A 24508-nucleotide genomic window follows, 5' to 3' on the forward strand; every position below is an offset into this window, starting at 1 on the left:
TGAAAAACATGGCTTGAGGTTATAAGAAATATTGAGGACCTATAATCGTTACAGCACAGGACAGAGATGACAGATAGGATTTCTTCAAACTTGACTTCATGTAGTAGGAATAGAAGGCTTAGTAAAGAATTCTACCATGATTAGTAGTTGTAAATTGAAAATTTTGCATTAAAATATAAATATGAATTACTCAGTTTTCACAAAAAATATGATTCAAGCAAAAGAAAGATTACAAAAATTATGTTCCTTCAAAGAGAATCTATATCTTCAGTGCATATACAGCTTGCACTGTTCATCTGAATGTCTTGAATGAATGAACTATTGAAGAGATGAGATTTACAAAAGCAGCTTTAAATTATACAACTGTTTGCTCAAATTATTAGCTATTTTCCTATCTCTAACATGATAATTACCTATCTGTGATTGGAGGCATAACATTTACTTACATAATCTTCTAAGCTTAATCATCCTGCACGAGGTAATAAGTCTGGACTCTCCAGGTATAAATGGGAATCAGTTGAATCCTGCTCTAATGGCACACTACATTGTCTTCAACATTTTTCCTCACCCTCTTTCTCTCTATTTAGAATCTCATAGTCATCAAACCCTACAAATTGATCAAAATATACATGTTAATTTCATAACTCTCTAATAATATTTTCACATCCAAGGAACTAAAATTACCTGAACCCAAGTCTTCAGCTTCATCATTTGAAGATCCTAAAAGCATTGAGTTAGTGGAAGGTGGATCAACTGACATCCAATTTATACTCCCATAATCATCCACACAGATGTCCTTCCCATGATCCAGTCTTCAACAACATTAGTGCCCACAAATGAAATAGGGTCAATAGAATCCTGTTCTTCGCTCTTAATCCTGTAAGAAAATAAGTTGGAAAATTAATTAAGATTTCAACGCTCCCCAATTTATAAACCAACATTTACATATATATATATATATACATATAGAAGGTCCATTGGTACTTACATTTGTCCCAGTCGCATATTGTACTGAACAAAGACAAGGTCAGTAAGGCGTTGACGCTCTAGGTAGTTCCTTGTTTCATGTGTCTGTTCGTAAGAAATATGACTTCGTCTACTTCCATTTGAACTGCAAGTTTGACTGAGAATACGGATGGCCAAACGTGCCAGATTTGGACAGCTTCCTCCATACGTTGACCACCAATCAGCTAAACAGATAAAAATAAAAAATTTGAACTTCATTGGGAAAACAACAACTAGAGAGAAAATAATGATGACAAGTGAGATTCTGCTTCTGAAATACATGCAAGATGTGCAGGGGAATTATTTGACCCATGCATGATTGGTAAAAATTTCCACCTGTACTTTAGGGCTTTTCTAAATTTTTAGTGCAATATGCTTAAAGTGATATAATGATCTACAGGGAGGCTTCCCTACAAAGGTTATGGTCATGCATGCTATATATATAACCAAGGTTTTCATTCTAACAAAGCATGGCGGTAAGATCCTTTACACAATTAGTATTTTTAAAGAATGCAAGTAATTTAGAGAGACAAAACCATAACATTGCATCTGAAGGGTAAAAAAAATCGAATCTAGTAAAATGGACCCTCACCAGGAAGCAAGGTGTCTCTAGCTCTAATTGCCATCTTCCTCCCAAAATCTCCCATTGCATTCTTGTATGAGTTTACCTCTTTGATGATTTTATCTTGAACTTTCGTATCAGGAACCAATCTCTCTATGCAATCAAACATACCTGACAGGATCTCATGGTGCATGTCCCCTTCAATACTATAAAAGAACTTTGGGTTAAGGAAGAAGCCTGCAGCATGAAGAGGAAGATGCCACTGTTGTTCCCACCTGTAATCTATAATATTCCAGTAGACCACATAATCCACCCTTTTAAGAAGTTCTTTCTTGATTGTTTCTTTTGCATGATATATTCCTGCATAAATATATCCCATGGCAGGCCTCTTCTCGCTACCAGCTATTCTCAAGAGCTGCAGGAGAGGATTTGTTAATTGGATTATCAGAATGCATGAAGACCAAAATGACTGACTAGTTACAATATCTAACATTCTCAGCCCCTCAGTTTTCTTTGAATATGGGCAGTCCATCCACTCCTGTGAAGTAACCATGGCCTGCAAATTGTGTTTGAGATTGACCATTCGTTTCAATGTTGTAAAGTTTGTAGCCGAGCGAGTGACTCCCGGTTCTACAATATCATTGCCAAAAGTATGCCCTCTCAACATATTCAAAACCACACTATGATTGTAGACAAATTTGGTAACAGATCTAGCCTGTTCAATTACCACATTTATCCACTCAACATTCACAAAATCCTCAAGTATCAAATCTATGCAACGAGTTGCACAAGGACTCCAATACAGAGTAGGGAAAGTATCGGTCAACCGCTTGCCGGCAATAATATATTTCTCTTCCCCATTAGAAATTACTTGCAGCACATTTTCTACTCCAACTTCTTCCACCACTTGCCTAAACAACTCATACAAAGCATCCGATGAATTTATAATGTCAGATGCATCCATGGATTTCAGAAACACTGTTCCTTCAGGACAATATGCCAAAAAACATAAAAAAGTCCTATTTGTTTCTGTGCACCACTGTTCTACCAAAATAGAACAACCAGTCGTCCCCCATGTTGCCTTGATCTTATCAACGTCATTCTTCACTTCTTCAACTGAATTCTTCAAAATCCAACCCCGAATATCATGATACGAGGGTGGCACAACCCCGTCCCTTGCTGCAGCAATTGCATCAATCATTGGCTTGAAGTAAGCTGAGTTCACAGCATCCAGTGGCGCCCCAATATCATACAAAAACCGCCCTATTGCCATATTAACATGATTGTTCACCCTTTTTGAACCAAATGCAACACTACTAGTACCACCTCCAGTAGCATCAACATTTGCAGCATTTGTGAAAGAACTCCTCACTCTCTCCTTCTTCCTTCTCTCCCCCCACCAGTCCCTTCCAAACTCACTAACAAATTCGAATCGGGCTCAATTGGATCTGAAACTCCAGTCAGCTGGAGCCCAGTACAGACCTCACTCTGATTAACAATAACATCCAACTCATGACTAACCGGGTTAACATTCAAAATCTCATCCTCAATTCTCTGCTTCCTCCTCTTCTTCACTACAGCCCCATCTAAACTTTGTTGCATTGAGACCCGAACATCCGGTGGAACTCTAAGACAAGCAGAGGCATTACCCTTTTGACCAGCAAGATGTTCCTTAATCCTATGAATCCCACCACCCCTGAACAACTTGTTACAATATATACATTTGAGCTGTGACCTGTCACCATTCTTAAACAATCTACAATGCTTCCACGCTGGGTCTTGTTTTTGTGGTGTTACAGGTACATGTTCCAAACCCGTTGCCATTTTAACCAACCAAACTACCTTATTTTTAACAACAACTGTGGAAAATGCTAAAAGTTACTAACATCATCAACAACAACAAAAACTAAACCAAAATTAACACTCATTAATTCATAAGTCATAACAAACTAACAAGATTCCTAGTACCCAACAAATTAAAAATAAATAAAAAAATCAAAATATATTGTACTTGAAAATAAAAATAAAAACAAAAACTAGAGAGAGAAAGTGAGAGAGAGGGGCTTACTTGAAATGGGTTCTTTGAAATCCAGAGAAAGAGAAAGAGAAAGAGAGAGAGAACCGAGTTAGACTGGTTGGGGGAGGGTTTTATGAAAAGTGGGTGAATAACCGGATGGACCGGTTAGGGTAGAGGTTATCCGGTTGAGTCTACTTCAATTAATTAAATCGGTCTACCCGAGTGATCAGGTTAAAAACGCGGTCAAAGGTTTAGATGGACCGGTACAAAAAATTTAAAAAAAAAAAAAACCGAGAATTTCGGTTACTTAGCTGGAGAGCCACACAGGTCCAGCGACCAACCCAGACCAGCCGGTCACCGGCGATTCGGCTCAACCGGTGATTGTTTGCAGACTCCAAAACAAAACAAAAAACCCTCTCGGTGCAAGCTAGTTTTTTTATGGGCTCTGTTTGGTTCTAGGAAAAATGGAAAAAAAAAAAAAAAAAAAAAAAAATCAAATGTTGATTCTTGTAATAGGGTTCAATTCCTTGGATCTGATTTAAAATTGAGTGTTAAAAAGACAGTTATTCTTTTACATATCGTCTGTTTGTATCATCTATTTCACGTTTTATATGAAAATATTAATTAAAAATTTTGTGTACATCACATGCTTAAAATATTGAATAGTACGTGTATACTAATTTACATTGACAAGTATGAAATAATTTTTTTTCCCTACTATATTGGTTGGGAAAGTAATAAGTTTTTATACATAACTAGCATGTAAACCTATGTATATTCTATAAATATATATATATATATATATATATATATATATATATATATATATATATATGTAACTTATGCAAACACATAGATGTATTTAAAATTAAACAAAATTTTTNATCACCACATTTTTTTATGGTTAATCAATTAAAGGAGCATTTCGAATTTTCTTTTATTTTTTAAAATAAATAAAATAGAGATATTTTCATTAATGAAAATTAGTTATATCATCAAGTATATATATTGGTAATTAAAGATGATGAATCTTCTTACCAAACCTCTACAATATACAGGAGCTCCCCCCCCCCCCCCCACCCCGGCGGGCCCTCTAATCCCTCCATGCTTTCAACTAGAGAAGAATGTATCTTATACGTAGGATACAGTATCCCTCCATAGTGTGGATTCCATAATTATGAGATCAGCACATTATAAGAGAAATGATGCATATATCTGATACATGAGATATCTTCTAAATGAAAACGCAAGTTCAAGTGAAGATGTGACTTCATGTTGAGTTGGTAATTACACATAATAATGTTTGCCTATGTAGGTAGAATGAAATCGCATATTGAAGATAAGATTTCAAGTGAATAGTTAAACCCATATATATAGAAGTTTAAACTCAACTAACCTGCAGTTATAATTAGGTTTCTAAAATACAGACTATCAGCTTAATGCAATCAAATAGAAGGGGTAGATTTGCCAATGTTAGAGAGAGAGAGAGAGAGAGAGAGAGAGAGAGAGAGAGAGAGAGAGAGAGAGAGAGAGAGAGAGAGAGAGAGAGAGAGAGAGAGAGATTGAAATTGAAGTTGAAATTCAAATTCAAATTCAATTATACAAACAGGTTAAAATTATATCTCCCTTTTTTTTCCTAAGATGTAATTTAATGCTCCACTACAATGTATTTAAAATTAAACAAAATTTTTATTATAAAAATATAAATAATTAGTCAAATATTTTCTTTTAAGTAAACATAATTAGTCACATATTAAAATTTTTACCTAAATTAAATACTACTTATAATCATTTTTTTTTAATAATTTTTAATAAGATAGAATATGTAGTGATATTTATTGAATATATGTGATTTTTTTTTTAATTTTATAGTTCGTTAATATTATATTCTTAATATTTTGCACTCATTAACTCATTTGGCACAAAGATTCAAAAAAATTAAGTGAATAACTATAGTGTAATTCCTACATAAATTTAGACACATAACGCAAAATTGAATTCTAATTTCAAATTTTAATTGAACTTTCTCTCTTTACCTATATATATACACTAGTGTATAAACCGTGCATATGCACGATACAATTAAAAAAAATTACAGTTACACACATATATGGATTCAAATTATATTCTCTCTCTCTTTTATTTTTATTTTTTTTTAATTTCTTTTGGATATACACATGTGAGTTTACTCTTCTTCTTTTTATTGAGTTTTCGATAATTTATTTCTATTAGACTCTTCGTATTTTGCACTTCCTTAACTCACCTAGAACAAAAAATAAAAAATAAAAACTACTTAAATAGGACATGTGGCGCAAAATTAGACAATAATTAAAATCCAATTTAGAACATAATTGGATTTTCTCTCAGTTTTACCTATTAATATATACTAGCTTGTAACTCCATGCAAACACATGGATGCATTTAAAATTAAACAAAATTTTTATTATAAAAATATAAATAATTAGTCAAATTATTTTTTTTTAAAGCATGTAACACATGCATTCATGCATATATATAGATACATCTAAAATTAAACAAAATTTTTATCATAAAATATAGATAATTAATCAAAATATTTTTTTAAAGTAAACATAATTATTCACATATTAAAATTCTTACCTAAATTTAATACTACTTGTAAGGATGAGAATCCAAATTTGTATATTGGGGTTTGGGCCCTATTTGAGGATGTAGACATGTTCGAGGAGGAGCAAATGATTAGAGGAGGCCCCAAAGTTGAGAATCACGGAAGAAAAGAATGGAAGCATATAATCCGAAGAGTAGCTCCTTCTTGGATACGATGAATACCAGTCAAATAGGTATTTTGACAGTTTAGGTGACCTTCCAGGAAGTTCTAATGATAAGGATGAACTTCAGGCACGTATAAAGGTAATAAGAATACAGAAATATCTAAAAGAAAAGCTGCTACCACCGCATTAAATGCACTGCAGCAACTTTTCTAGTCACATTTATATAGAGAAGACTCCTGAACAGTGCAGTCTCAACTACCACCCTTCATAGAGAGTCAAAGAAGATGTATGATGGGACATGTGCTAGAGTGAAGGCTTAGAAGATTAATAAATGTATGATCAAGATGGTCTGAAAAGGAACTATATAATGTAAAAGACCCCTCATAAGAGGGGGATCGGAAGATATAGTAAAACAGGAGAGAAGAAGATTTACTGTAACATTAAGGACTGTATTAGCTTTCAGAAACAGTAATTCAGTTTATAATTCATCTCCTCGGACACTAATTTAATCAAGTTTTAAGTGTGTTTTTGTGCTTATTCATCTTTTAAATCCTTATTAGCCTTTGTTCAATTCGTAAATAGCCTAACTCTTACATTCACTCTCTACAAATTCATTGTATTTGGTTCATTGGGCTCACATCCCACATCTTTTGGGCTTGGGCTACAAATCGTGACCCTACACTACTTATGATCATTTTTTTTTTTTCTAATTTTTAACAAGATAGAACATGTGATGATTTTTGTTATGTGGTGATTTTTATTTTATTTATTTTTTGAGAAACCTATGATTTTTATTGAGTATATGTAATTTTTTTAAAAAAAAATTTATAGTTCATTAATATTAGATTCTTAGTATTTTGCATTTATTAATTCACTTGACATAAAAATTAAAAAACTTAAGTAGACGCATGGTACAAGCTTAAGTGGATAATTATGTTATAATTCTCACATAAATTTAGACTCATGGTGCAAAATTAGATTATAATTTCAAATTCTAATTCAAATTTCTCTAAGCTTTACCTATTAATATATATATATATATATAGATGACTTATAAATTTGAATTTTTTTTAGTTATATGATTATGTTTTTTATAGTTTATTATAATGGACTTCTCATTTTCTACACTAAATTAACTAATTTGGCACAAAAATTTAAAAATTTAGATTAAATGGGACATATGGCGCAAAATTAAACTTTAGTTGAAATTTAATTTTTATACTAAATTAACTCACTTGGCACAAAATTCTAAAATTTAAATTAGATGAGACACATGGCGCAAAATTAGACTCTAATTGAATTCCAATTTGAAATTTAATTGAATTTTCTCTCTACTTTACCTATTATTATTATTATTATTATTATTATTATTATTATTATTATTATATATTGGTTGTTTTGTCTAGGTATTATATAGGTGCTAGATTTTGTTGGGTTGACCTTTGTTTTTTTTTTTTTTTTAATTTTACATTAGTTTTTTTTTTTTTTTAGGGCTATAACAATTCTTATTTTTATGAGTTTTCAATTTGAGTGAGTTCTGGATTATTGATATTATTTGATACTGTTGGAATAATAAATAAATGCAACAACCAAGCCTTAATCACAAAATTTTGAGTTTAGATCCTCAGCAAACTAGTTAGATTTGATCATATTTTATATATTTTCTTGTCATTATGTTATATTCAAAATCATAATATATGTTAATTACTTAAGAGTTGAGAAATCAGCTTAATAGATTGAGCTTGGCTCTCTGGAGCTTCAACCATAACTCTCATGGTGGTCATATCCTTTTGCCCTTTCTTCCACTGTCCATTTCATCTTTTACTCATCTTAAGAGGTAGATTAGAGGCTTAAGTCCTGGAGATGCACGATCGGATACTTAAAACTGGAATTCTTATGAACTTTTATTGATAAGTGATAGTTAAGTTAGCTTTTTCCACTTTTTTAAATGAAGAATACTTAGGTACAGTACTTAGATACTTCCTTAAGTTCCTCTCTTAAAATTCAGTTATGTGACTTTTTTCTTATTAATGGAAGTGTATTTTTTAAGTTAAGTAGCCACATGACAGAATTTTAAGAGGGGAACCTAAAAAACAGCACCTAAAGTACTGTATATAACTTTTGTCCTTTTCAAATATAGCCATTATTGAAATTTAGCTTCACAATAAAAATTTATTAAATTTAAAACTCTGTAATTCTCAACTTCCATTACTCTTTAACCTTACATGTTCTGACGATTCTTTATAGTTGATTGGACAGAATTAGATTTTTTTTTTTTTTTTTTTTTTGAGATAGTTTCAACTTATAGGTCCGCTCCTAATGATAGTTCTTTATCATCAGACTAAGACACTTATCAGTTTTTTATGTAGGCGGGAATTGAACCTCAGATCTCTTATTCAACCATAAAAAACTTTACTAGTTGAACTAACTAGATCCCACTAAAGTTATGGTTAAATGATTACGAGGAAATTACAACTTACCCGCATGTGGTTTGGCCGAAATTTAAGTTGCCTACCTGTAGTTTGAAATTTAACACTTTACCCACTTGAGATTAGTTCAATTAGATTTCCTTAACCCACACCTATTAAAAACATGGCTAAATATGTAATTTTGCTTTACTTTTATGTTTCTCTCCTCCAAAAACACAAAAAAAAAATAAAAATACAAGATCAAAAAGAATCAAACGGAATACTTGCGTCATTGGATTTCAAACCACAAGTAAACAACTTAAATTTCGGTCAAACATCCAGTGGGTAATGTGTCAAATTTTAAACCACAGGTAGGCAACTTAAATTTCAGTCAAACCACGGGTGGATAAATTGTAATTTGCCCAATGATTAAATTTACTATTTGTTAATATCTTAAAATTTTGGTTGAATCGGGAATTTAATATAGTATCAAAACAGAAGATGTTGAGTTTGTTCCCTAACTTTATTCTACCTCCCACTAAAAAATATTAAATCTCACGTGTTAGACCCACTTATTAAAGAAAATTTCAGATCCACATGCGAGGAAAAGTTATGAAATAATTAAATTCACCATTTCTTAATAGCTTAAACTTTCTTTTTTTAATTTTAGTGATTGTATATATAACTACCATCTAATTGCAATTTGTAGAAATGATGTGCAAAACATGAAGTAGTTTATATATATATGCGGGGGAGTATGAGCTTCTGCCATATAGCGCATTCCTTAAGATTTTCTTTATTTAGGCTTCCACCTTAACAAAGTTTGCATTTATACCAAAGTATTAGTTCATTGGATTAACCAATTGAGTAAATGCATATATTATTAATTATTTATAGTAATGCATTAATTATTTATATATATTAGAGGAATTTATATGATTATTTTTATAAATTTTATATAAGAAACTATTTTAATTGAGATTACTAATGGGATAAATACATTTATTTTGTTATATTAATTATGTTAAATGGTGCATTAATTATTTAAATATAATGAAATTTTAATGTCATTTTTCTAAGATTTATATGAGAAACAATTATTTTGAAATATGGTATCCTTACTCAAATTTAATTAGAGTTTGAAACATAAAGAAAGTAATCGAAGGATATTTGCATTTTGATTTTATCAAATCAACATTTGCATTTTTTTTTCTTCTTTCATTTTTTTTTCTTTTTTGAAAATGATATTTGCATTCTTGAGTAGACACGATATTTGCCTATTTATATCATGCAATTTTCAAATTTATAAATACATATATTATGATCATATCACTACACCATTCTAATTGTTTTTCTATTTTGTCAATGAAATAAAAAATGGAAGATTATAATTTTTTTTAAAGAAAATTATTAAAATATTAGAGGAAACTAATAACAAAATGCATCGCACATCGTGTGAGAATTGGGCTAGTTTGACTTAGATGGTAGTGACAATAGTAACATTCATACTATGATGTTGCATGTGTGATTGTGATTTTCCTTGTCAATAGATGCATAAGATTAAAATGGATATTGCTTAAAACTGAAATATCTCTCTTTTGTTACAGACAGAAGACTATGGAGCTGCAGATACTTGTGAAACGACTACTTGTTACGTATTTTGAAAACTTGGAAATAGTTTAAAGTTTTAAATATTATAGGAAATCGCTTAAAGTTATGCTAACTAAGGAGTCATAACTCAGCTCATGATTTTGGTGCCTTTTACCATGACACCATCAAGCCTTGCTACTGCAACTTTACCCTGAAATCATGTAGTCAATCATATTGTTAAAGATTTATATAATATTCTTCCTATATTATAAGGATAAGGATGAATTTCTTTTCTTTTAAATTTTATAGGGGTTCTTGTCGGTGTACTATTTAAGTCACAACTAGAATTTCCCACTCTTTTTGAAACCTCAAGGCTAAAGATACTGTCAAAACTGAAGAGGTTGGAGTCAATTATTATTTGACCAATGTGAATCTGTATCTTCTGTGGGGAGTGGAAAAGTCCTCATATTGCTTGAAGCCCAAATATCTGCTGGGCCCTGTGGAGTGAAATGGGCCAAACCCACATATTCACAGGAAGGCCCAATAGCTTACAAGATCTAATGATGTGGAGTGAGGTTGTCCCGAGCATGGGAAGGGGAATCCACATAGAGCGATCCCATGAGATGGATAGCAAGCCACAAGGAGTGAATTAAGTTCTCTCCGGGGAAGGGCGTACGAATGATCCACGTATAACCTATAGTTAGTATCTAGAACCTCGGGAAATCTTCCAGAACAAGTAAGAAGGGTTGAGATCTTTACCTCCACATTAATGAGGGGATTACCACCTAACCTCTGCCACATTGAATGCATATAAGACAACCTGAACAATACAAACACTCCCAAAAGTCATGTTACAAGATAAGGAGAGAGAAGAAACCGATAAAGGAGAAAAAAATATCCTTGAAAATTCGGCTAGAGACAGGACAACTGTAGGGATAAGGGCAAGAAATGTAACTATATAAGGGGAGGACAGGCAAATAGAAAGGGGTTGGAAAATAGTGACTGAAGGAAAGGCAAAGAGAAAATCTATCTATCTAAGAGAGAGTGTAACACCACGGGAAAGAGAAATTTTCCTATTGTAATACATTAACTTCATCTGAAATATATGATGTTTATGAAAGTTTGAGTTTCCTATTGTGGAGTGTTTATTGCCTAGTTCTCTTTTACAAATAAATTTTATCAGTCAATTAAACACTACCTGTGGATTCACGCAGTTCCCTATTTACCTTTTACAAATAAATTTTGTCAATCAATTAAACACTACCCGTGGATTCATGCGGTATCCCTAGGTCAGTTAGTTTTTGACACCCACATCTTCTTTATTTGATTTATTTAAATTGAAACAAATAAAACATTAAATCTATATTTTTCAATTATTATTTTTCTACAACACTGTATTCCCCATAACCTCTTAAAGTGCCTTTGATTCAACAAATGAATATAGATGTTGAGCTCTTGCTGTAATTTTGTTATATTGCGCCTCTTTCTGTTAACTCATCCAAATGTTCCTTTCTGCTTTGATGTGGTTCTCTCTCACACACATACAAAGGAGAATCAGGTTGAAAATTTCTTCTGTTTTCTCTTCTCCCCTTGATATTTTCTATAAATAACTAGAATTTGATACTACATAAAGATTGTTCTTCCATTGGAAAGCTGCGTTTGTCCCATATCTATTATTGGTTTGCATTCTAGTTTCTTTTCTTTTTGTTTCTCATTTTCTGACTGAGTTGCATTTTGGATTCAGAGTGTCTATCTTTGAGCATGGTTCAAGCTGTTCTTTTTCTCTTCTGCAAAATATCACTCACCTGAATGTACATTACCACATCAAGAATTACTTCATACAACTTGTATCTTTGACAATTCTAATAGAAAATTCTCTTATATGTAATTTTTTCAAACGAGCTTTATCAAGCACATACATCCATATCCCGATAATTTCTTTTTTATAATAGGATAATTTGACACAAAGGAGAGAATCTTTCCTAAAAAGGGGATGACAAAGTGGAAGCCATTATTGGTTGCTTTGAATTACTTCTCCTTTTCATTGGATAATGACGATAATGGTCCTCTTATCTATTCCACAAAGGGAAAAAAAATAATAATAAAGAACAATAAAGAAAACGGAAAAACAGCATCTAATTATTGTTGTGTGAATACATCATCACCAAGAAATGATGGTGCGGTTTCTCAAAAAAAAAAAAAGAAATGATGGTGCGAAATGCCTCAACAGCTAGACATTCATATTATAATCTCCATGTTTTGTTTATTACAACAGCTTAACATTCATATATATTATAGAAAACTAACTCGTTTTCTTGTATTTGTTATGTCCCTGAAATGAACCAAAAAATATGTTTTGTTATTTGGCTGGTATGAAAAATAATTAATATTTCTTGTCTCATTCCAAATAATTATACAAACAAATTACTTTCATCCATGAAAACAAAACCTAAATTAAAAACATTTTCTACTGTTTGGCCATTCAAGAACCTCAAATGGGACACCAATGATCGTCAATGGCAATCAACAATCAGTCCGTGGAGAGAGAGAGGTCACCATTAGGACATCTTTTATGGTATGGAATTTATTTGCGTTTTTCGTTGTACCAAAGACCAAAAAAGCAAGAAAGAAAGTGCTTTCAGCCAAAACAAACATAGTAGTACTTTCTAAATAATTTTATCAATCAAACTTGGATAAGATTAAAGAAGTGATTCCCAAATTTACAAGGATTTGGTTGGCCACATGCATGATGTAGACAAATTGGATGGTACAATCACATGATGAAACTCTGTAGGGGACTTTTGTACCTTATTATTATTTTTTGAAATAATTCCATAATTATTACAACTAGTAAGTTGTTTGTACGATACACGGATAATATTGTAATGTTTTATGCAATATAATTTTGGAGAATGTTGTATATATATTATAGCACATTACTTGCTATAAGAACTTAACTATAGCATATATATATATATATATATAACAAACAAACAAAAACAAAGCACAAACATGGTGTTTTTTTTTTTTTTTTTTTTTTCCTTATAACCTTAATAGGCCATCGATAATCACAGTTCGGCTTGAAGTTCTACGCCAATCCATACACCTAGGATCATTCATAACATTAAAAGACCACATATAAACCTAAAATCCATTTAATTTTGAAAGGAAATGTTTCAGAATTTTTTTTTTTTGGAGATGTTACTTTCTATGAAAACCAAATAACTTTGTCCACTAATCATCATAATTAAGAATAATGTTGCCCACTTACCACATGGATCTTATTGCAGTAGGAAAAACCAATGTAAGAAAAGAAAAATATCTGGTTATGATTACATGTAATGAAAACACATTAAAACAAAGAGAAAAACCATCAGTTTTGCAATACAAACCCAATACAAATATTCATCAGTAAACAAGCCTCTTACCTTGAGACGGGTCTTTCCAACCCTTGTTTTACTGGAGTTAATTGCAGGCTGTACCAAAGGAATCAAAATGATATTTAAGCAAATTTCGTTGAGTGCATATTTAAGTTTATCAAATATATAAATTCATATATGTTATTTATGGGAAGAACTAAATGCAATTTCAAGGAGTTTTTGAACTTGTTAATTGAGTTCATCGTAGGTTAATGTATTCTACATATCAAGATGAGAATGGACCTTTTTAATATTGTAGAACATATGGAAGAATCATATTGTTTATCAATATATATATGAAACAAATGACTTTAAGCATAAAATACCTTGGAGAGTGAATAGAGAATGGTTTCTAATCTTTGGTCACAATGAAAGCACAAACACCCTCTGATGTATGTCAGGGAAAGCCAAAAACTGTTTGAAGAACTGGAAAGATTAGTACATATATCATTAGAAGAAACTTTCAGCTGTCAAACTATCAAACTCCATTAAGCAAAAGCATAAACGTATGTGAAGATATACAGAAACATATTAAGCCAAATAGCTGACACTATGAGATTGATTTGAGAAGATACTTCTAGTGATTGGTTAGGTGTTCTCTTCTGCTCAACAGCTCAAGCAAGGCAGCAAGCTTCCTCCGGACCTCCGCCTGGACCGCCTCTCTCAAGTGCTCAAGCAAGCTTTCTCGGTTTCTCCGCCTCTCTCATTCTTTCTCTGAATCTGATTCTCTACTCTCCGCCTCTCGCAACTGCTGTCTGCTCAACGTATCACTATCAGGTTCAGGTATAAAAATTTGGGCACTAGGCTTTCTCTTCATTTTATTTGTTAAGATAACAAGATTGGGCCCTGGTTTTGTTTATCAGTCTACGGCTGCCTGGACTGGGTTTAACTTCACGTTTGTTTGGGCCTTAAGTGTTTTTTTTTTTTTTTTTTTTTTGGGTTATAGATAGGATTTGCTTTGTGTTTTTTTTTTTTTTGGGGGTGGGTCTTATTAGTAAGCCTTGTGTTATGGATGTGCTTAAATTTTTGTTATGCTTGTGCTTAATTTTTTTTTTTTTAATTTTGATCTTGTGTTTATATATATATATATATATATTAATTAGTGGTAACTAGCCTCGTGCATCACGCACATGAGCGCGTGCTCAGAGGTTTTTCTATTTTTTGGAAAAAAAAAGTTAATAATTTGCATCTATTATAAAGCAGGTGCTCAGAGGCTTTTCTATTTTTTTTTTTTAGAAAAAATTAATAATTTGCATTTATTATAATTTGGGATTATTACATTTTTCATTTACAAAAAAACCTAGGAGTATAATGAAAAATTATTTCACTTGCAAACGCATAATACTCATCACACTCCTAGATTTTTTTGTGATTGAAAAATGTAATAATCTCAAATTATAATAGACGCAAATTATTAACTTTTTCCCCAAAAAATAGAAAAGTCTCTCATGCGCGTGCTCAGAGATTAGTTGTTAGTACTTATCTTTAATCCTAACATTTAGCCACTTACTACACATCCATAAAAAAACAAAGTACAAAATTTTAATCGTTTTTATTTATTTTTGTTGCGGTAAAAGGCTGCCATTTTTTTGTGTTAGTATTTTTTTTTTCTCTTTTATTTTTGTTAAATGAAAAGCATCCAAGATCCATGTTTGTTTTTGTTTGGGTGTTGTTGTAGATTTTTTTAAAAAAAATTTTATTTTATTTAAAATGTAGTGTTTTAATCCTAAAATTTAGCCATGCATTACAAATCCATAACAAAAAATTAAAAAGTTCTCAAATTTAAAATTTAACAACTATACCTTTTTATTTTATTTTTTACAGTAAAAGGCTGACATTTTCAACTGGTGGTGTTGTTTTTTTGTTTTTTTTTTGTTTTAATTTTATTTATGACAGTTATCATTTTTTGTTTAATCCTAAAATTTAGTTTTTTAATCCTAAAATTTAGCCACTTACTACACATTCATAAAATAAGTAAATAAAAGTTTAAATTTAAAATTTTGCAACTATTTTTTTTAATATACGATCAAAGGCTCATAGTTTTTTTTTTTTTTTTTTGTGTTAAAGGAAAGGCTCAACAGTTATCAATTTTTTTTAATCCGTAAATTTAGTTTTTTAATCTTAAAAGTTAGCCACTTCCTACACATCTATAACAATAGTTAAAAAGAGCTTAAATTTAAAATTTATCAACTACCTTTAAAACCAAGAAAATGTACGTAACGTTTTTGATCCGTAGTAAATTAATAACATTTTACGTGTGTGTACGGCTGTTTGTTATGGGTTTTTGTTATGTGTACGACTGTTTGTAAATTAATAATGAGTTAGCCACTTACTACACATCCATAACATTCTTGTTATGGGTGTACGGCTTTTTTTTTTTTTTGTTTTTTTTGGGGGGGGGGGGGGGGGGGAAAATAACTGTAGATGTATTTGAACACCCACATTTAACGTGTTGTTATTTTATTTTATTTTTAAACTATCAGTACGTGGGTTTTTTTTTCCTTTTTTTCTTTTTAAATAATAGTAAAAAGTATTTCAAAAAAAAAAAACAATAAAAGTGGGTTAGTGGACATTTACGTGTGTTAGTTTTTTTTTTTTTTTTTTTTTCAGTACGTCTTTTACTTTTCTTTTTTTTTTTTTTAACTATCAGTACGTGGGGTTTTTTTTTTTTTTTAAATAATAATAGTATTTCGAAAAAAAAAACAGTAAAAGTGGGTCAGTGAGAGAGTGTTTCTATTTTGTAGGCAATATTTTAGTGCAAGTTAAACATATATTTTACCAAATTATCCTTTAGTTTTATTTGTACTTAAACCTAGAGAAATAAGGATATTTTGAAACAAAAAAAATAAGGTTCAAACAAGTGCAGCCCCTTAAATAGTAGTATATTTTTTAATCCTAAAATTTAGCCACTTACTACACATTCATAAAATAAGTAAATAAAAGCTTAAATTTAAAATTTTTCAACTATTTTTTTTTTTAATATACGATCAAAGGCTCATATATATATATATATATTTTTTTTTTTTTTTGTGTGTGTGTTAAAGGAAATTTATCAACTACCTTTAAAACCAAGAAAAGGTACGTAACGTTTTTGATACCGTAGTAAATTAATAACATTTTACGTGTGTGTACAGCTGTTTGTTATGGGTTTTTGTAAATTAATAATGAGTTAGCCACTTACTACACATCCATAACGTTTTTGTTATGGGTGTACGGCTTCTTTTTTTTTTTTGGGGGGGGGGGGGGGGGAATAACTGTAGATGTATTGAATACCCACATTTTACGTGTGTAAGTTTTTTTTTTTTTTTTTAACTATCAGTAGGTGGGTTGTTTTTTTTTTTTTCTTTTTAAATAATAGTAAAAAAGTATTTCAAAAAAAAAAAGCAATAAAAGTGGGTTAGTGGACATTTACATGTGTTAGTTTTTTTTTTTATCAGTACATCTTTTCTTTTTTTTTTTCTTTTTTTTTTTTTTTTTTTTTTTTTTAACCATCAATACGTGGGGTGTTTTTTTCCTTTTAAATAATAATAAAGTATTTCCCAAAAAAAAAAAAAACAATAAAAGTGGGTTAGTGAGAGAGTGTTCCTATTTTGTAGGCAATATTTTAGTGCAAGTTAGACATATATTTTACCTAATTATCCTTTAGTTTTATCTGTACTTAAACCTAAAGAAATAAGGGTATTTTGGAACAAAAAAAATCCGGTCCAAACAGGTGCAGCCCCTTAAATAGTAATATATATATATATATATATATATTAAATAAGTCTTTATTTATGCAGGTTGAGATTGCTAAAAACTTGTTATTGTTCGATGAAACTATAACAATACTTTTTATATAAATCAAGTTCTATTTCTCATTTGTTCTACACTTGAAATTTATTTTTTATTTTAGTCTTTATAAATATATTGTTTGATTAGAAATATCTACTAGAAAATATGCATCTGGATATGAAAAACTTAAAAAAAGAAAAAAAGAAGAAAAATTAATTGAGTCTCAAAAAGGATCAATGGATAAATTTGTTATTATTAATAAACAAAATATAACACAAAATTTAGATGAAAATATCACAAATGAGCAAGAAATTCACCAAAAAGAGTTAGAAGATAATGAAATGATACAGTTGCAAGATAACAATGATGTTCAATTTTGCAATACAACAAATCTTGATAATGAACTTCAAAATAATTTATAAGAAAATGAAAATAATGATGAAAGGCAATTTGCATCTCAAAAGGCAAGAAAAATAGATTTTAAATGAAATATATTATAATATAAATATATTAAATAAACATTAATTTAATTAATATATAAGTATAAAAAAGACTCCATTTTTAGTTCTCGCTTTAGGCTCCAAAATGTGTAGGGCCGGCCATGAGTGCTTGCGAACATAAAAAGAATCATCCTGGCCCTCTACAAATTAAGACGCAGTCTTTTCTTTTGTAACATCAAATGCGGAAAGGGTCTTCACTAGAATAAAGATCTAGTTTTGTCATCAATATTCAGTAGTGAAGAAATGAATAAGAAACTCACAAACCACACTTCATGATAAATATAGCAACAATGTTAGGTCTTATAGCAAATATAAAAACCTATACACGAAATTTAATTTAATTTTGGCTAAAAAAAAATTACAAATTACCACATATATTGAAGACTGTAGCACTCTAAGAGATTGAATCAAAGGATTACAAATCACCTTTCTTAGAGAAATTTTATTAAACACATTACATACAATAACTTTTTCTGTTCATAAAGTTGATCTTTCAAATAAAATAAACAAACAAAGGGATTAAAAAAATTTGCATAAATATAGAGACACTATATTCGTATTAAAAAGAAGAAGAATGATTAACCTTCTATTAAAAGCAAGTTAGGTCTGGCCTTTGAAGATTGCTCCTTTTGTATCTGTGAATGTCTTAGCCTTGAAGTTCTTTCTTGCTTTCTTCCTGAGGAGCAATCATCTTTCTTTCTCCTTTTTGTGGGCACAGTCTTATTGACGGGTTTAACGTTGATGAAGAGAAGACATGAAAGAGAGATAGTAATTGAATTTAAATATATTATGGCAATGACCCTTAGGTTCATTTCACTTGCATTCGCAACAATGTAGCTATAATGCTATATTGCTAAAATTTAGCTCCACAAACACAAAAATTACGCTGCAGTAGTGGAGGCAAAAGTTAAAGTTTTAGATAATTTGCTACAGTGCACATCTATAAATAGATGTGCACTGTAGCTAAGAGCAAAAAAAAAATTATATTTTATTCAGCCGGTTGATTAAAATAATACACCTTCCCTTTTTTTTTTTCATTCTTTCATGCGTCTCTCTCTCTCATTGACTCTCATCTCTCAAGCTCACTCTCAACTCCGGTCTCACTATCTCAACTCCGATCACCGACCCACGAAGCTCGCCGCTGATCGGAGTGCCTGACTGGGTCATCGATCCACGAAGCTCGACTCAAGCCCACTCTCTCAACTCCGGTCTCACTCTCTCAACTCCGATCACCGACCCACGAAGCTCGCCGCCAATCGGAGTGCCTGACTAGGAAACCCATGGAGCTTGCCACTGATCGGAGTGCCTGACTGGGAAACCCATGGAGCTTGTCGCTGATTGGAGTGCTTGCTTGTGGATATTGGTTCTTTCACGCCGCCAATGGTTATCACGCTGCCGATCGAAGATTTGGGTTTTTTTTTTTTTTTTTCCTACTGTGGACTAGTGGTGATGGTGGCGTTGATGATGGTGGTTGTGGCTGTGGCTGTGATTGTATCTAATGGTGGGGTATATTATTTTATTGTAGTGATTATATTATTTTATTGTGATGTTTATATTATTTTATTATGTTAAAAGCTCAAATAGATCCACTGCTGTAACATGTGTGTAAGTAAAATAGATAAAGTGACTTTTTGTGTAGCTAAATAGCTAAAATTTTACATCCACTGCTGCGAATGCTCTAATAGATAAAAATAGGAACATAAGAATAGCCATGTTAATTATGACGAAGAAAGAGAGGTTGGCAATTTGAAACGAGTAAATCTAGTAGAAGAAGAGGAAACAACAGCTAAGCTTTTGAAGAGAAGACAGAGAATGGAGTTCTACGTAATGTAAATGCTAACAGTTAAAAAAAAAATGTATATATATATATATATAGAAGTTAACACGATCTTTTGGGTAAAGAAGTTAAATGCAATATTAGAATATGGCATGATCTCATACACTCCCACATGAGACCTCTGCTTTTATATTTATATATATATATATATATATATTGATTGAGTGATTGATGGGAAGTGGGACATACAAAGAGGAGAGAAATATAGTTTGGATTTGACTAAAGAAAATCTTACCGAAGTATCCTAATCCTAAATAAACTAAACCCTACAAAATACTATGACTAGCTCACAGACTTGTTTAAAAATATTATAAACATAACATTTCTTAAACAAATGACCTACTAAAACAGCTCTACCTTAATACCATACAAACAGGACAGGAAAACAAAACAGCCCCCGCTACACTATGCACTCGAGGCTATCATTCCTAATTGTAATTTTCTAGACCCACCACAACCCAAATTCATGTACGCATCAGTATCTGAATTTCTGCGAAAACAACCTGGATTCAAGCCCCAACTTTAGGACTGGGTTGTGCAGTTTTATACATCAGTATCTGTGTGCTTTGCTTCAAATGAGCAATCAAGTAATAGTGTCTCTCACCGGAACTCATTCAATTTGGCTTTTATGCAATCCAATAAATTTGTGAAAAAGTCAACCCAAAAAAAGAGAAAAAAAAATTACAAACTATTTTATTGCAATAAAGTTTGCACAGAATGTTATCAAATAAAGACCTCACAATCCAAAATTTTAGATCCTAAAACGGTAAAATCAAATCCCTCTGTGAGACATACAATATCCATTTGTTTTTTGAAAAAAAAAAAAGCTTGCAAAATAAGGGAAATAACAGTGAATTAAAGTAAAAAACTAATGACCTTTGGAAAACTCGGTTAGAAATCTTCTCCCAACAGCATTGGAGCGAAACCATGGTAAGAAAAAAATATATACAGAGCCTTTACATATGAAAGAAAAATTTAAAGCCAAACCTTTAGGTATTGCAGTTTTGCCAAAGAAAGCGTGTTCTTTTTCTCGGACTTTTTTTTTTTTTTTTTGTTAGTGGGAGTGGAGATAGCAGTTGGTTTTTTGAACCAGAAAATTGACGTTGTTTTGAACCAGTTAGACATGTAATTTTACTTCGTTGTCCTCCAGTTTTTGTCTCTGTTTAAAACATCACGCAGTTTGCTTCTTCTTTTTTTCTACGGATGTATCATTTCATGGTTGCGAAAAAGAAGGAACCCACTTCCCCACTCTCACTCTCCCTATTACGGTCACTTTCTCAAAACACAAAAGTGCAAGCAATCAGTTCCTATCCAAATTCCAAAACAAATTAAGAAGAACAAAATGCCAACTTCCTTAGTTATCTTCTTCTTCTACATTCTCTACACCCTTTCCTTCACAGGTAAACTCGTTTCTCTCAAAACATGACAATCTTAAAACCTTTCAAATATGTATGGTATAGTTGAAAAGCTTAAATTGTTGCCTGTTGTTAACTTTGTTTTGCAGATGGGACACAACTCATAATAGTGAACAATTGCAAGGAAAACATATGGCCTGGACTTCTTGCCACTGCAGGCCATTTAACCCCCAAAGATGGTGGCTTTCATCTCTATAGTGGTGAGGAAGTAGTGTTTGAAGTCCCGGAAAGATGGTCTGGAAGAGTATGGGGCAGACAAGGTTGTTGCTTTGATGAAGAAACCGGCAAAGGTTCATGCCAAACTGGTGACTGTGCTGGCCTTTTGCATTGCCAAGGCGTTGGTGGAGTTCCTCCGGCCACAGTTGTTGAAATGACATTTGGAACCTCTAAATCAAGCTTGCATTACTATGATGTGAGTTTGGTTGATGGGTTCAACTTGCCAGTTTCAATGGTTCCTATAGGTGGTGGTGTGGGATGTGGTGTAGCGGCTTGTGAGGCTAATTTGAATGTTTGTTGCCCATCTGCTTTGGAGATAAAGAGACAAGGGAAAGTTGTGGCTTGTAAAAGTGCTTGTTTGGCTGCTAAAACAGATAGGTATTGCTGTACTGGAGAGTTTGCAAATCCAAAAAGTTGCAAGCCAACTATTTTTGCACATCTTTTTAAGGCCATCTGTCCACGAGCTTATAGTTATGCATTTGATGATTCTACTGCGCTTAAGACTTGCAGGGCTCCTAGGTATGTTATCACATTTTGCCCTCCGAATTGATAAAGATGTTTGGTCAAGAGCTAGCCGCTAGTTGTTTCTATATTTACTTTGTTGTTGTTATCATTGATGTCTACTAGACTTGGAGTTCCTACCGTTCCAAGTTTTTCACTGTTGTGAGTAATTGGAGATTGGAAGTTCATTTGTTATTTATGGAAGTTTCTTTTCAATTTAATCATCAATTGTTCTTCATATCGTTTTGAATTTTCTGTACAATTTGCATTGTTAAAGGTTTAGCCAACTTTTTTGATAAATTCAATAGTTACAATGAAGGAGTAGGGATTTGAAGTTGGTTTAGGGTAACCATAAAGTACAAATACTTGGTACCTTAATTTAGGATGCTGATAATTGAAACAATATCTAAAGTCAAGTTTGGATTTTAGTACATTAGATCAGTCCTCAAGTTTACAATACAAACTGTAGAGGACGGTTTTTTGGTAGGAGCACAGCAGAGCCCTACAGCTTTTTAGTAACCCTGTTTGGCTTTCCTACCAAGTACTGTCAAATGCATCTCATTGCTTCAAAGGGTTTAAAGGAAGCTTCTGAGTTTTGCTAATGCTATTAGGCAAATGTTAATATGTACCGTGCAGTGCTTATTAAGGTTGGACTAACGTAAATCTCACTTAATAAAAAAATTAAATAAATAAAAAAAATGCATAAAACTTATCACACTGTCTATTTTAATATTTTTTGTTCTTTTTATGAAGTTGGTCTCACAGCTTATAAAGTTGTTGTTAACAAGCACCATAAGGTGCACATTAACACAACCCATACTATTATGAGCTGAAAATTTGGACCAGAGAAATTTGTGGTGGGTTTATGTTATATGTTTGACGAATTGGTTAAAAATAAGTAGGTTTTTGATCATTTCAACTGTGTAATAAAATTGTGTACCCATTCACTATTACTATGCTTTTACCCCAGCAAAATTGCCAAGATTTCACCTCAAGAAATCAAGCTTACTCCTCAAGAGTCTAAATTATTATTTGTGTATTAAAACGGAGTGAAGTATACAACTATACATACCAAATCTTGGCAGCATTTTCATGTTTGGCTATAGCATTTAAGAATGGACAGATACCTTCTCTCAAAGAAGATATGTTCATCAACTATCATAAATATGCCTATACCTGAAAAGATATCTAGTAAGGAGTGATGGATCCAAAATTTGTTTTGGGTTCTCTCACTTGATTTGGAACTGCAGTCATAGATTTCGCCTTGCTGGCCAAAACTTGATTTTGCTTGCAAAGGAGAGTGGGCTATTTTTTCAGTTGTGTCAAACATGCAAATGTTCTGTTATACACAATACTCATGGGGTGATAGAAAAAGTGTTCCATAAAACGCAGTCAGCTGTAGCTGCAGCGACTTTGATCTCCCATTTGCGCATAAAAAATAAAAAATAAAAAGGTATTCAATTGCAGAGAATGATGTTGAAGGATTTAAGCAACAAGATCCTTTTCATTTCACACAGTGACAATTTAAATTTGTAATATTTAATTTGAACCATAAAATAAATTGGACTATAGTCTTTACTATAAAAGTACGTACAAAACTATATACAAAATGAATCGGTAAGACATGATGCATAATTTTAAACAAACTAAACTCAAAACAAATGGCATTATCAGAGAAGGATTAAGGCACGTAAAAGCATTAACATCAAGCTTTCCAAATGACATTTAGCCAAAAATATAGCTAAATCCACTTAGAAAGATCATGCATCAAGCTCAACATTTTAAATATGCAACAATAACAAATGAACGATACCTCAGTACACTTAACTTGGTACAGTTCATCAATACACCAAAAAATATTCATTTTTAATTCTCTCAACACGAGATCAGTTACTCTTAATTTGAATTTTAATATTTATTGTTTCATCTACCAATTACTCCCAAGTTTTGTTTGGTTGGAATGATAGAGAAATAAGATGACAGAAAAAAATAAGAAGATTAAAAATATTTGTTTTCTACCCGTGTTTTTGGTAGAAATGATGCAAAAATGAAGAATAAAGAATAAATTACTATTTTATATTTATTATTAGAAGTAAAATGATGAAAAAGTACAGAAATTATTTTATTTTCTTTCTCATTCTCTCTCCCCTTTTCTCCTCAATTTGGTATGACAATAAATTGACCCAAGTGAAAAACTTCATCCACCCCATTTTCTATCCTCTCCCTTGTCGGCCTCTCTCTTCAATGTAAGGAAATCCTTCCAATCTCAGTGTTTATGATACATAGAAAAAGCTAGTCTAAAATGGTTGCATTAAACAAAGAACGAACCAAAACCAACGCCGTTTTGCTAAACAATAAATGCTTTTGCTAATTAAAAAGCAACTTGTGCACTGTAGGAACGTAAATGTGAGAGCTCACCCACCACACCACCATATTCATTGGGTGAGAAGCATCATTTATAACCTAAAGGTCGTTGACAACAACATATTAAATGTTATAGTTGCCTTTCTGCTAATA

At 31.7% G+C, this 24508-nt stretch overlaps 1 protein-coding gene and 1 non-coding gene across 2 annotated transcripts; one reads left to right on the forward strand and one right to left on the reverse strand.

The window, feature by feature from the left end:
- Positions 1-144: 144 nt before the first annotated feature.
- Positions 145-3844, reverse strand: LOC112028281 (uncharacterized). Its single transcript, XR_010627933.1, has 5 exons — positions 3636-3844; positions 1598-3426; positions 989-1190; positions 685-877; positions 145-607 (listed from the first exon to the last, which is right to left on the reverse strand). It is a non-coding gene; the product is annotated as an uncharacterized LOC112028281 (transcript).
- A 17220-nt stretch (positions 3845-21064) lies between these two features.
- LOC112028268 (thaumatin-like protein) lies at positions 21065-22227 on the forward strand. The gene is made up of 2 exons (XM_024060940.2): positions 21065-21259; positions 21364-22227. The coding sequence occupies exons 1-2, from the start codon at positions 21202-21204 to the stop codon at positions 22038-22040; spliced, it is 735 nt and encodes a 244-aa protein (XP_023916708.1). The 5' UTR covers positions 21065-21201; the 3' UTR covers positions 22041-22227.
- Positions 22228-24508: the final 2281 nt, after the last annotated feature.

This window comes from Quercus suber, unplaced genomic scaffold (genome assembly GCF_002906115.3).
Source record: "Quercus suber isolate HL8 unplaced genomic scaffold, Cork oak 2.0 scaffold_35, whole genome shotgun sequence".
NCBI lineage: Eukaryota > Viridiplantae > Streptophyta > Magnoliopsida > Fagales > Fagaceae > Quercus > Quercus suber.

What these genes read in the sequence shown, in the direction of transcription:
- LOC112028268 (XM_024060940.2), top strand. Translation starts at nt 21,202, where the DNA reads ATGCCAACTTCCTTAGTTATCTTCTTCTTCTACATTCTCTACACCCTT. An exon ending in CTACACCCTTTCCTTCACAG is followed by an intron (nt 21,260 to 21,363) that starts GTAAACTCGTTT and finishes TTTGTTTTGCAG; the next exon opens with ATGGGACACAACTCATAATA.